Below are 13,465 nucleotides of genomic sequence, written 5' to 3'. Positions count from 1 at the left end.
GTAATCCATGGAATTCCATGTAATCATCATTAAATTACAGCTCATGTATGTACTGTATATCCCATTGTACCTTCCCCATTTGGGAGATTTATTTCTAGAGCTAAATGTCTATGGAGATCTTCAGTCATGGTTGTCTGAAAGGTGTTTTATTTTTTGTTTTTAAAAAAAGGCTACTGAACCTCCTTTGTTTTCTTCCTTGAAGACCAGGGATGCTATTCAGCAGGTTCTAACAGGTTCTGGAGAACCGGTAGCAGAAATTTTAAGTAGTTCGGAGAACCAGCAAATACCACCTCTGGCTGGCCCCAGAGTAGGGTGGGAATGGAGATGTTGCAGTATCCTTCCCCTGCCATGCCCACCAAGCCATGCCCACCAAGCCATGTCCACAGAACCAGTAGTAAAAAAAATTGAATTCCACCACTGTTGAAAACATATTGCTCTTCCTCCAAGAAGCCTCATCAGTTCTGGCAAGATGGTGGGGGGAGATGGAAGGATTATGTCCAACAAAACGGAGAGGGGATGGAAGGATGATATTTCTTTGCATATTTTCAGAGCTAAACTTGTATTTCTAGAGCTAGACCAACTGGCCTGCTCCACTGCTTGCTTTCACACACTTGAAAGACAGAAACAGCAGAAAAATTTGGCACGATTTATAAAGGATTTTCTTGATGGTGGGCTTGTTCTCACCTAATTGACATTTCGTGTCGTGGCTCTGGGCAGGATTGATATAGGCATTACGGCTTCCTTCCATTTCAGCCATCATAAATTTAAAAGGGCTAAAGTAAATCTTTGTGCAATGTTGTCCTTTCTATCATGAGCCCTTATGCTGGGATTAATAAAAGGATTCAGCCTAACCCTGAGCCATTCTGTGCCTGCTAAGTCCCAGGACCTACTGTACATCTGAGGGATGTTTGTTTTTTTTTAAAAAAAAAGATGTTTCACACTGCATAGTTGAAACATGAAGAAGGGGAAGAATAAGCACAGCCCAGATATCCATAGTCACAGCTTTTTTTGTAGCACAGAAGAAATATTTTTTATTTATTTATTTAGGAACAAAAACATTGCTAGGTTTTCTTACTTTGGGGGGGGGGAGGAAGGGAGAGAGAGAGGAAGAGATGCTAGCTGAGTAGCATAAGGAGGAGCTTTGATGTTGTTGGGCATTTTGAACAGGATTTTTCAAGGGTGGTGGGCTTTGCTAAAAAGGTGACTAGAAGAAAATAAGACTCAGTCAACTACACTTTTGCCAATTCCACATTCCCTAGCCCCATGATGGCGAACCTATGGCACGCATGCCACAGGTGGCACGCAGAGCCATATTGGTGGGCACGAGAGCTCAACTCCTGATTTTTGGGACTTCTGGGCCCACCGGAAGTAGGGAAACAAGATGTTTCCCGCCTCCGGAGGGCCTGGGGAGTGGGGAAGGCCATTTTCGCCCTCCTAGAAAGGCTCTGGAGCCTGGGGAGAGCAAAAAACGGGCCTACCGGGCCCACTGTGCCATCACATGCCAAAAGTGGAGGGAACACGGGGGGAGGTTGCGCGTGCATGCACAGAGGGCAGGGCGCATAGAATTATGGTGTGGGCACACATGTGTGCAACACACACACACACACACACACTGCTCCCCCCACTTTTGGCACGTGATGGCAAAAAGGTTAATGGTGGAAAGCATTTAGAACACGTTATTTCCTTTGCACGAAGGTATAGTTTTGGTCCACATGAAATTCCTTGTCTAGCCATTAAGAACATCCACACATACATATTCGGAAAGAGAGATCAGAAATGTGTATTTAATCTAAAAGTAATTGCATTAGCTTCCAATTAGAGTAAAGGTGAATTCTTCCTGGCACGGTACTGAAGATGTTGAATGACAAATCAATAAAAGTCACACCATTCAGATTTAATCAATTATTGTTTCATCAGCTGGCAGAACGAAAGCCTTCCTCTGCAAAGAACCTCTGCTTCAATATGAAGACTAAGGCACAATCTAGTCCAGGGGTGAAATCTATTTACCTTCCCTCCTGGTTCGGAAGTGCGCAGTCTGCACGCATGTCACATGTGCACTTGGACCCTCTGTGCATGCGTAAAGCCTTCTGTGCATGCGCAGAGGGTCAAAAACAGATTACTTCCTGGTTAAAACCAGGAAGTAACAATGTCTGGCCAGGTGGGCAGAGCCTCGTGCTGCCGCCGCTACCAGTTCTCCAAACCATGTGCTGCCCCCGCAACCAGTTTGGCCGAACCGGTCTGAACCGGAAGCATTTCACTCCTGATCTAGTCATAGAATTGGATAGTCGGTCCATTTACCATTCACCTACTTTCCAGTAAGGAGCTAAAAATTTGATTTATTTAATTTGGCACACAAGATCCCAAGAACCATAGCAGTGAACAGAAAGCATCTTTCCCAGCACAGCCTGTCGTGTTCATCTATAAATAGTCTCTGCCAGGTGTAGAAGAAAAAAACCATGCGGCATCAAAAGGGCTGGAGAGGACAATGACAGAGCCATTCTAAGTTCATTGTCATTTTGAACGCATCGGGAAGATATTCAATAAGCAAAGATCAATCCGATGCAATCAATCAAATATTTAATTCAGTGTATGTTCAGGTTCCTCCTACTCTGAAACCCCAGCAGGCTATTCAAATGCCACATTAAAGAAAGCAAATCATTCCTGCCAGGGGTGAAATTCAGCAGGTTCTGGAAAACCGGTAGCGGAAATTTTGAGTAGTTCAGAGAATCGGCAAATACCACCTCTGGCTGGCCCCAGAGTGGGGTGGGAATGGAGATTTTGCAATATCCTTCCCCCAGGAGTGGGGAGGGAATGGGAATTTTGCAGTATCCTTCCCATGGAGTGGGGAGGGAATGGAGATTTTGCAGTATCCTTCCCCTGGAGTGGGGAGGGAATGGGGATTTTGCAGTATCCTTCCCCTGGGGTGGGGAGGGAATGGGGATTTTGCAGTATCCTTCCCCTGCCACGCCCACCAAGCCACGTCCACCAAGCCACACCACGCCCACACTACAACTTTCTTTTAAACACTATGGATTGGCTTTGGGTTAAGATGGTTGAACGGGATCCTTTCAAATGGAGGGATATGTGGTCAGTGGTGGGCTGCTGCTGGTTCGGATCAGTTCGGGTGAACCGGTAGTTGTGACCTGCGGGTGGACCTGCTCCCGCCCCGCCCCAGCGCTATGCCGCAACGAAGCGCATACACGGAAGGTCACATGCATGCGGCCGCGCGCACTCTCACATTTTTGGTGCTGGGTGAACCCGTTGTTAATTCATATGACGTCCACCTCTGTATGTGATCATGGTGGTTGCTTTACGGAAGCTTGTTGTTGTATGAAATTGTTGTTTTTTTAATTTGGCGAAGGTCTCCTGTCATTTGGAGTCGGGCACCCTGAAATCCCCCCACACACACACACTTAGGAACTGATTCAAACTATTGTTCCAGAGCAACTAGGGAAGAAAGGAAGAAATAAAATCAAAACACTAAAAACGTTCAGTGAAACTTTCAGGAAAAAAAGGTTCCATTTCAAAAAAAATGGTGAGTAACTTTCCTTCAGAACTAACCTGTGTGATTCAGAAGAGACCATTACGATTCTTGCAGGAGCTGAGCGGCAAAGAACGTCTTTGAGAAGCTGAATGAGATAAAAATGTCCCAAATGATTCACTTGGAAAGTCGTCTCCAGGCCATCTTCAGTTAATTGCCAAGGAAGGCCAAAAACAGCAGCATTGCAGACTAGCACGTGAAGAGCTCTGTAAACACAAATGTGGAAATATATGTTTAATTAGAGCAATCTTCAGAAAGCTGGTGGCCTTCAGATGAGTTAAGCCATTATTTCTAGCCAATTAAACCGTCTCAGTGCCATTTTGAAAAACCATGCCTCATAAGGGTTTGAAAAGGTACAGAGAAGAGCAACAAAGATGATTAGGAGACTGGAGGCTAAAACATATGAAGAACAGTTGCAGGAACTGGGTATGATTAGTTTAATAGGGGAGACATGATAGCAGTGTTCCAATATCTCAGGGGCTTCCACAAAGAAGAGGGAGTCAAGCTTTTCTCCAAAGCACCTGAGGGCAGGACAAGAAGCAATGGGTGGAAACTAATCAAGGAGAGAAGCAACTTAGAACTAAGGAGAAAATTCCTGCTAGTTAGAACAATTAATCAGGGGAACAACTTGCCTCCAGAAGTTGTGAATGCTCCAACACGGGAAGATTTTAAGAAGAGGTTGGATAACCATTTGTCTGAAGTGGTGTAGGGTTTCCTGCCTAAGCAGGGGGTTGGACTAGAAGACCTCCAAGGTCCCTTCCAACTCTGTTATTCTATTCTATTCTATTCTATTCTAATATCTGTCACAGAACTACGTTGTTAACTAGTTTTGACAGATCTGCCCCATGTTTTTATACAGAAAATATAGTTGAGTTTCTAGAGAGGAAATTCATTCTCCATATCTATCTCAAGATACATCACAATAGAGTGGTTATTTATCTGTATAGTTATTTGCTACTAAAGCAAAAATAAAACTTCCAGATCCCACTGAATGGGAACTACTAAATAATCTGAAAAATAATGGTTATTATCAAGATTAAATAATGCTACCATAATGTTTATTACTTGATCAATATGGCACTTGCTTTATACTCTACGTCTCTGTTTCACTGGTAACTTCTAGATCTGGGGACTTCAAATCTCTGGATTTTCAGCAATGGCCTTCCTGGTGGCAAAATCCTGGGTATTGAAATGCACACATTTCCCTTCTACAGAGGGAAACATTGGTCGGCATTTTATCAGCACTCAAAACTGTGACTTACAGTCATAAGTTACATGGCTGTACTTGAGAAGCAAAAGTTATGTTGAATAAGAAACATAACTTCATTAATAAGCATGCTTAATGTTCAAAATTAAGTTTTCTTCACCTCTGTTCAGAAACTATGACTAATGTATAATCATGTATATTAGTCCAAAGATTCATATCCACTTTTTAAAAACTTTAAGAAAGTTATAGCATATAGCGCTTTTAATCAACGTATTTGTTAAAAATTCCATTATATCGATTGTTATTGCACTTTGTAATATTCTTCATGGTTTTATTATTTTAAATTAAAATTTTAATTAAAATACTGTACACACAGACCCTTTAAAAATTCTCTCATTAGCCATAAAAGCTATAAAACTGCAAAATGCTTACGGCTTTATTTGCAGCAAAAGATACTATAGCTGTACATATTAAATCATAAATATTTTACATGCTTATCTTCCCAACATGCCTCTCTCATGGCTGGGTCTACCAAAGGATAAGACCTTTTAACTCAACTAAAATCAAATGTATCCTGAACTTAGCCTTCACATGGGTTGGGATCGTTTGGCCAAGGAATTGTAGTTGCAACACATCTGGGGGGGGGGGCACCATTGCCTAGAAAGCATTGTTTCTCCTTTTAAGACAACAACCACAATGCCCCAAACCACCAGTGGAAAGATCAGTAGATTGAGGAACTTGGGAGATGTTACTTTTTACCTATGAAGTCCAGAAACTATGTGCCTTACTGTATTTCTCGGAGTATAAGACGCACCCCCCCCAAAAAAAAGAGGGTGAAAATTTTGGTGCATCTTATACACCGAATGTAGCTCTGCTCACCCACGGGCCCCACCCTTTGGCCTCTGCCTCCCAGCAATTTGCCTCCTTGCAGCAAACAGCAAACAGTTTCAACTTCAGCACAGCCTGATTAGCACAAGCAGCTGATAGTCGGTTGGATCAGCCTCCGACCATCAGCTGTTTCAGGCTGCAGGGATTGCCATTGCCTATTGCCACCTACGTGCGCTCCATTTTCAGCCTCCGCTGTTTGCTGCAAGGTGGCAAATTGCTGGGAGGCAGAGGCAGATTTTTTTTTTCTTATTTTCCACCCCAAAAAAGGTACGTGCGTCTTATCTAGACAAGTTTGTATGAAGCACCAATGAAAGCATGGTTAGACAAGATGCACCGATGAAGCCAGTTGAGTTTTCCATCGTATGCTTTCTGTTGCTTTTAGTGTCACCCAAAGTTACTACTGGAGGAAACTGCACAACACAAATTGTATTTATAAAATTTAATAACTCGCCCTTTGGTTTAATTAGATGTTCTGGATCACAATTATAAGATACAATATAAAAATATTATCATAGTGCAGTAACTAAAACAGCAAACAGGCTATTAAAACAAGCAGGAATTTAAATTAACACATTTCTACTTCTGAGAGTATCACAGATATTTTTTATCTTTGCATTTTAAAGGGTGGAGTCTGCCTCACGATTGTAAGAATTGTGCATGTTTTTCTTCGTTTTTAATGGACATTTGTATTAGATAGATAGATAGATAGATAGATAGATAGATAGATAGATAGATAGATAGATAGATAGATAGATAGATATGCAGAATAGGGATTGCAAGAATTCTAAAATCTCTGAACAAATTGTAATAAATTTTAATTCAGAATGCTTCTGGGGGAAAAAATCTTGGCAGCCAAATATTGCTGAAGTAATCTACCGCACAATTATTAAGCACATTTTAATTTATGCTATATACATTCACATATATAAATAACCATTAACTTTTTTACTAATATCCTCATTCGAATTACATTTGAATCATTCTGAATCTAACCATTGTTCTATAATCACCCAAATTTAAATACATCTTTTCGAAGCTTATTTGCTGTGTCTATTGAAACATAAATCCAGTGAGGAATTCCATATATGAAGTGCACAAATATATATATATATATACTGTGTTTTCCAGAAAATAAAACCCTGTCTTATTTTATTATTATTTTTTGAACCCTGAAATAAGCGCTTGGCCTTATTGTCATGCACTCAAAAGCTCGATTGGGCTTATTATCAGGAGATGTCTTATTTTGGGGAAAACAAGGTACACACACACACACACACACACGTGTGTGTGTGTGTGTGTGTGTGTGTGTGTGTGTGTGTGTGTGTATAAGGTCTTTTTTGAAAGACCTTTAAAAGGTTTTTGTTTTGGAATTTAGATGATTCTGAGCTGGGATCTTAGCCAGGATTTTAAACATTTTAACTAACAAACTTATAATGACATGGGCAAACACCCGAGATTTTAACTTTTTACATACACACACCCGTGAAAACTTAAGAAGACATATATATGTATATATGTATATATGTATATATATATTGCTGCAGTACATGAGCATTTTTCTGATCCAGCAGAATCCTTCCTCTGTTCTAATGGTCACAATGATTGCACCGTTTTGTACTTTTGATGCTTCATGTTCTGCTGTGTAATTATCTCCAACAAAACCCTTGGCATGAATCCTGAATATATTTTCTGAGGTCAAGAAGAGGTAGCATGAGAAATTCCCTTTGCCAAGTAACCTTCAATTGCACAGAGACGAAGGTATTAATATTTTGAACCTCTGTCCTACTAGTGGGACACAACATTACTCCTTCACCGTTTAAAGCTGTAGCATTGACACTGCCTTATCTTAGGTCTTGTTTAGTGTGACAGACATCAGACAGGAACAAAACTATTCGCATAAATACTCAAGCAAAATAGTCTATATCAGTGATGGTTAACCTTTTTGCCATCGTGTGCCAAAAGCGGGGGGAGCGCGGGGTCCTGCACACGCATGCCCACACCCATAATTCTATGCTCCCCGCCCCCCGCGCTTGCATGCGTGACACCCCCCACACACACACTTCCCCCACTTTTGGCACATGATGGCATGGTGGGCCTGTTTTTCACCCTTCCCAGGCTCCAGAGCCTTTCTAGGAACCTGGGGAGGGCGAAAATGGCCTTCCCCACCAACCCCCAGGCCCTCCGGAGGCAGAAAACAGCCTGTTTCCTGAATTCCGATGGGCCCATAAGGCATGAAAATTAGCTGGCCAGCATACATATGTGTGCCGGAGCTCAACTCATGTGCCCACCGATATGGCTCTATGTACCACCTGTGGCATGTGTGCCATAGGTTCGCCATCACGGGTCTATATAAATTAACAAAGAAGCATTGTATCGCAATGAAATTTTATCTACTAATACAAATTAATGGCATTAATCAGGTGTACAGAGAGTCCTTGTCTTACAGCCATTCGTTTAGTGACCATTCAAAGTTATAACAGCACTGAAAAAGGTGACCTAAGACTGGTTTCCAGAGTTACGACCATTGCAGCCTCCAAGTGATTGAAATTCAGATGCTTGGCAACTGGCATGTATTTATCTTTCTTTATCTTTATCTTTTATTAGATTTGTATACCGCCCTTCTCCTTTCGGACTCAGGGCGGTGAACAGCCAAAATAAAAACATTTGTACACAAAAGTTAAAATAATTTTAAAAATAATTAAATGAAATTTGGCCCATAATTTAAAACATTTCAATTAAAAATCAGTATCAAACTTTAAAACCAACATGGAATCAGGCCAGCTCGGCTAACTGAAAAAAGTAAGATTTTAGGGCCCAATAAAAAGTCCGGAGGTCTGGGATCACTCGTATCTCTGGGAGTAGATCGTTCCAGAGGGTAGGTGCCACCACAGAGAAGGGTCTCCCCCTGGGGGTCGCCAGCCGACATTATCTGGCTGATGGCACCCTGAGGAGGCCCTCTCTGTGGGAGCGAACCAGCCGGTGGGAGGCAATTGGTGGCAGAAGGCGGTCCCGTAAACACTTTAAAGGTGGTCACCAACACCTTGAAGCGCACCCGGAAGTCCACCGGAAGCCAATGCAGCTCGCGCAGGAGAGGTGTCACGTGGGAGCGCCCCGTCGCTCCCAGAATCCCCCGCGCGGCCGCATTTTGCACCAGTTGGAGCCTCTGGGTGCACCCCAAAGGGAGCCCCATGTAGAGAGCATTACAATAATCCAGACGAGAAGTGACGAGTGCTTGAGTGACCATGCGTAAGGAGTATGACAGTTCCAGAGTCCCAGGGTTTATATCATCACCTTTTGCGACTTTCCGATAAGCAAAATCAACGGGGGAGCCAGATTCACTTAACAATTGTGTTACTAACTTAACAACTTGCAGTGATTCGCTTAACCAACCTGGAAAGAAAAGTCGTAAAATGGGAACAAGACTCACTTGTCTGCTGCCTTGCTTAGCAACAGAAATTGTGGGCTCAATTGTGGTCGTAAGTTCAGGGTTACCTGTATTCCCTTAAACAATAACGAATGCAACGTTTGATATCGTGACTCGCAATCCTTTAAAAGTTCCTCAATCATTGTGAGCAATTTGCCAAGAATGAAATGTTTAAAAAAAATATATTTTTGCTTGCTATTATTGAAGAGACAGCTCCAATTTGTCGTCCTCAAACTCTCTGCCCCCAAGTAGAAGATACTCAGTCATATGTTATTTATGTGCACTCAAAAACGGTCAGTCCCTCCATTGAATCATTTGCTTGTTGGTTAAGGCTCCTTCATTAAGCTGCTGTTCAACCAAGGGAGCTATTTGTCATTCTTCAACTTGCAACATTCCTAGGCTTAGATATCAGCTGAATGACTGATATGGCATATTTAGCATTTAGGAAACGGGTCTGTGGGAGCTCATTAGACTGCATGCACACAAGGCAATCTTTTTTCTTTTCTTTTTTTTTAACGTGGATGAAATTAAGCCCTTCTTCCCCCTGGGTAAAGATCTGGGTCAAAACCAGTCGGCAGTGAGTCTCTTTCTCACATTCACATCTAGCAGAGCATTTTCCAAAATAACTTCCCAGATTGGAAAAATCTCAAACTCCACTTGATAGAAAGTTTTGCACAGTCCACATCTTTGTTCCAGTCCAATTGTGCCAAATGGATCTTATTGGTTTGTTGGTTTTAATATGTACAGTATCTGGGTCTTCTATGTCTTGTACTGGAAGCATCATGGGTGAGGCTGACCAAGAGCAAACACAATTTAAGGTCAACCTAGAGTCTTGCGCAATTGGCAAGGAACTAAATTTAGGCAAAAAAAAAATGCACAGGTACAGAATATGTGGTACCTTGCTCAACAGTAGTAACTGTGAGAGGGATCTTGGAGTCCTAGTGGACAAGCATTTAAATATGAGCCAGCCATGTGCAGCAGCTGCCAAAAAAGCCAACACAGTTCTAGGCTGCATAAACAGAGGGATAGAATCAAGATCACGTGAAGTGTTAATACCACTTTATAATGCCTTGGTAAGGCCACACTTGGAATACGGCATTCAGTTTTGGTCGCCACAATGTAAAAAAGATGTGGAGACTCTAGAAAGAGTGCAGAGAAGAGCAACCAAGATGATTAGGGTCCTGGAGGCTAAAATATATGCAGAACGGTTCCTGGAACTGGATATGTCTAGTCTTAGGAAAAGAAAGACTCGGGGTGACACTGATAGCAGTGTTCCAATATCTCAGGGGCTGCCACCAAGAAGAGGGAGTCAAGCTATTCGCCAAAGCACCTGAGGGTAGGATAAGAAGCAATGGGTGGAAAATAATCAAGGAGAGAAGCAACTTAGAACTAAGGAGAAATTTCCTGACAGTTAGAACAATTAATAAGTGGAACAACTTGCCTCCAGAAGTTGTGAATGCTCCAACACTGGAAGTTTTTAAGAAGATGTTGGATAACCATTTGTCTGAAGTGGTGTAGGGTTTCCTGCCTAAGCAGGGGGTTGGACTAGAAGACCTCCAAGGTCCCTTCCAACTCTGTTCTGTTCTATTCTAAATCTTTAATGCAATTCAGGAGCTATGGCTTTCCAATGTTATGACAACAACTGAAAGGAGTTTGGAGGCCAAGACAGAATAGATTTCCTCTTTCCACACCAACATTCTCCTTTCCTAGATCTCCCCTTACAATAAAGCTCTTGGTTGCAATTTTTATGCATGCTGAAAGTGCTAACTGCATATTTATATCTTCAACCTTCTTGCTGTGAGAATCATTTACCAGTAAAGAACATGAATACCAAAGTTATTACTTTGACCATTCCCATATCAAACAATCCAAACCAAGAAATATATTTAATATTGCTTTTCATTCATCATGGCTTCTTCCAAAAGATCTCAAGCTTTTGCTTGGAAAGAGATTAATGAAACTGTATTTCTACAAACAGCCACCTCTTAAATCTAGTACCCAGCCTTCCTCATCTGTTCTAGCATGTGCTGAGATTGCTATGTTATTTTCTTTGACCAATTTTTTCTGAAATGTGCTGGCAGTCAGTCGATCCTGTATGCCATTGGAATCCATCCAAATTCAAAATAGAAAATGGCATTTTTGCATTTTGCATATATTCCTAATATGAGTGTGCCTATACATTATGAGAAAACATTCAGTCACATACATCAAATTCATTGCTTTCCTTAACCCTCATAGGTTTCTCTATTTTTTCCCATTTCAAGTTGTCATAACTCTCAATGGCATTCACACTTTCTGTTGTTCATATTTATATTTATTGGTCTTAAAACAATATATTTATTGGAGTTGCACAGAGGGAAGATAGAACGAAGAAATGTATTTATTTTATTTATCAAATTTAGATGCTTTAGATTTAGATACCCACCTCAATCATAGCCTGTGAATTTATAAATCTCAATCATTCTGACTCTGTAAATTGTGCCCCTTAATAATAAGCAAAAGTATAAAAACTACTTAGCTCTTAAATGTCAATTGAAGTATACAGACCATATTATTGCAAAAGAGACAGAGATGAATATTGCAATAGCTTCCCATCTATGGTAACTTTGCTCAATTGACTCAACAACAGCAAAGCAAACTCTACTAAGGTAATAAGAAAAAAAATTGTTTCTAAGTACTTACAGATTCTTGGATTTGAAGGTTTCAGCAAATTCCCATACACTTTGAAGAGATGCAAGATCCAAGGTGATTGCTTCTACCTTAGCTTTGTGCTAAAATGAGAAAAAGTTCAAAAGATCAACCTACTTATTCCAAAGAATCATCTGATAACAAATATCCAACAACATATGTTTAAATACTCTAATTTAATCATAGTGGTACAGATAACAAAACTTTGAGATATGTAGATTGTTTAAAGAAGGTTTTTTTAGGATGTAGGTGCATGCAGCCAAAGTAAATCCTGAAACAGGTGTGAATGTTTATTCAAATATCTCAAGGTATTTCCAGATAAACCAAAAGATTGACCCAAAAGATTGCTAGATCTTTTTTGCTGTTGTTGTTGTTCTTATTACCTGCAGAATAAATAAAACTGAGCTACCTGAGCAGTATTTTTTTAAAAAAACAAAAAAAAATCAAACTCATGGGCTTTTTCTGCCAACGAACATGATTCTTACAAAACTCACCCAAAAATATCTTAAAATTACAAAATTACCCAAAGTTCCTCAGTTAAAATCTGCTAGGCTTGATGAATTAGGCATTTATGACTGGTTGATTTAGGGACAGGAAATTATTTAAATAATTCAAATCAAGGCAGAAAAATATCCAATTCAGAGGCTACAGATTTTTATTTTTATTTTTTTCAGACATTTCAAAGGAAGAATATAAAAGCAAAGATTTTCCGTCCAATCATGTCTGATTCCAGGAAGTGGTACCCATCTTGTTTTTTAGCCAAGGGAGCCAGCATTCTTCAAAGACCCTTTCCATGTCATGTGGCCTGCATGTACTGAGATGCACAGAACAGTGTTACCATCCCACCAATGGGATTCCTATTTATCTACTTGCATGTGTATGCTTTTGAATTGCTAGGTGGGGTCAAGTAATGGGAGCTCAGCCCGTTGAGCTGCACTCAGGTCTCAAACCTGGGCATCACAACCCCACCAAAGAAAGAATATAAACAAACACAACAATGAAAAGTAAGAAACTGAAATTTAAATGCGTAAACAGAGGATCTGGCTTGTCAGATGTTACATCTTTTCTATCCTGTTCTACGGAGTAGATACAGTAGTTGGTCTCTGACAGGAAACCACTTGAAGAGACTAGAAGCATTTGAAATGTGGATTTACAGACGGCTGTTACGTATAAATTGGGTTGACAAAATCAGAAACGAGGAATTGATAAGCTGCCTGGGAAAGCGAAGGGAGATCATCAAAACCGTTAAAAAGCGAAAGTTAGAATATTTTGGACATGTGATGCGACACCCAGAAAAATACGGCATCCTTCACTGAATCCTCCAAGGAAACATTGAAGGCAAACAAGGTCCAGGCAGAAGAAGAACATCATGGCTTCAAAACCTAAGGGACTGGTTCGGACAAAACTCAGCAGCACTTTTTCATGCAGCTGTTGACAAAAATAGGATTGCCAACATGACCACCAACCTCCGATGACTGATATGGCACAAGAAGAAGAAACAGAGGATCTGAAAATGTCATTGAAGTTAGTTTTCCAACACCTAACTAATTACATAACAGCTGAATGGTATTTCTCATTTAAAAAAACAACAACTAAAATAACTATTAAGCATGGAGCTAAAAAATAAAGATCAGGAACACATAAAAAATTCACCAACCAAAATGATAATAAATTGAACCAATTCTGAAAATTCACTCTAATTTTTCCATGAAGTTAA

At 40.6% G+C, this 13,465-nt stretch overlaps 1 protein-coding gene across 1 annotated transcript in view; it reads right to left on the bottom strand.

Annotated features, from left to right (window-relative positions):
- The window catches only part of WWOX (WW domain containing oxidoreductase), a 609,400-nt gene that overhangs the window by 450,827 nt on the left and 145,108 nt on the right, over nucleotides 1-13,465 (bottom strand). Inside the window, exons 6-7 of the mRNA XM_087877071.1 lie at nucleotides 11,743-11,831; nucleotides 3,562-3,747 (exon numbers count right to left, since the gene is read on the bottom strand). Coding sequence (XP_087733197.1) covers nucleotides 3,562-3,747; nucleotides 11,743-11,831 — 275 coding nt within the window. The remainder of the gene's footprint in view (nucleotides 1-3,561; nucleotides 3,748-11,742; nucleotides 11,832-13,465) is intronic.

This window comes from Pantherophis guttatus, chromosome 11 (assembly GCF_059756535.1).
Source record: "Pantherophis guttatus breed Tessera chromosome 11, ASM5975653v1, whole genome shotgun sequence".
In the NCBI taxonomy this organism is placed as follows: Eukaryota; Metazoa; Chordata; class Lepidosauria; order Squamata; family Colubridae; genus Pantherophis; species Pantherophis guttatus.
Note: the sequence above shows the minus strand (reverse complement) of the source record. Positions and strands in the feature narration are given on the sequence as shown.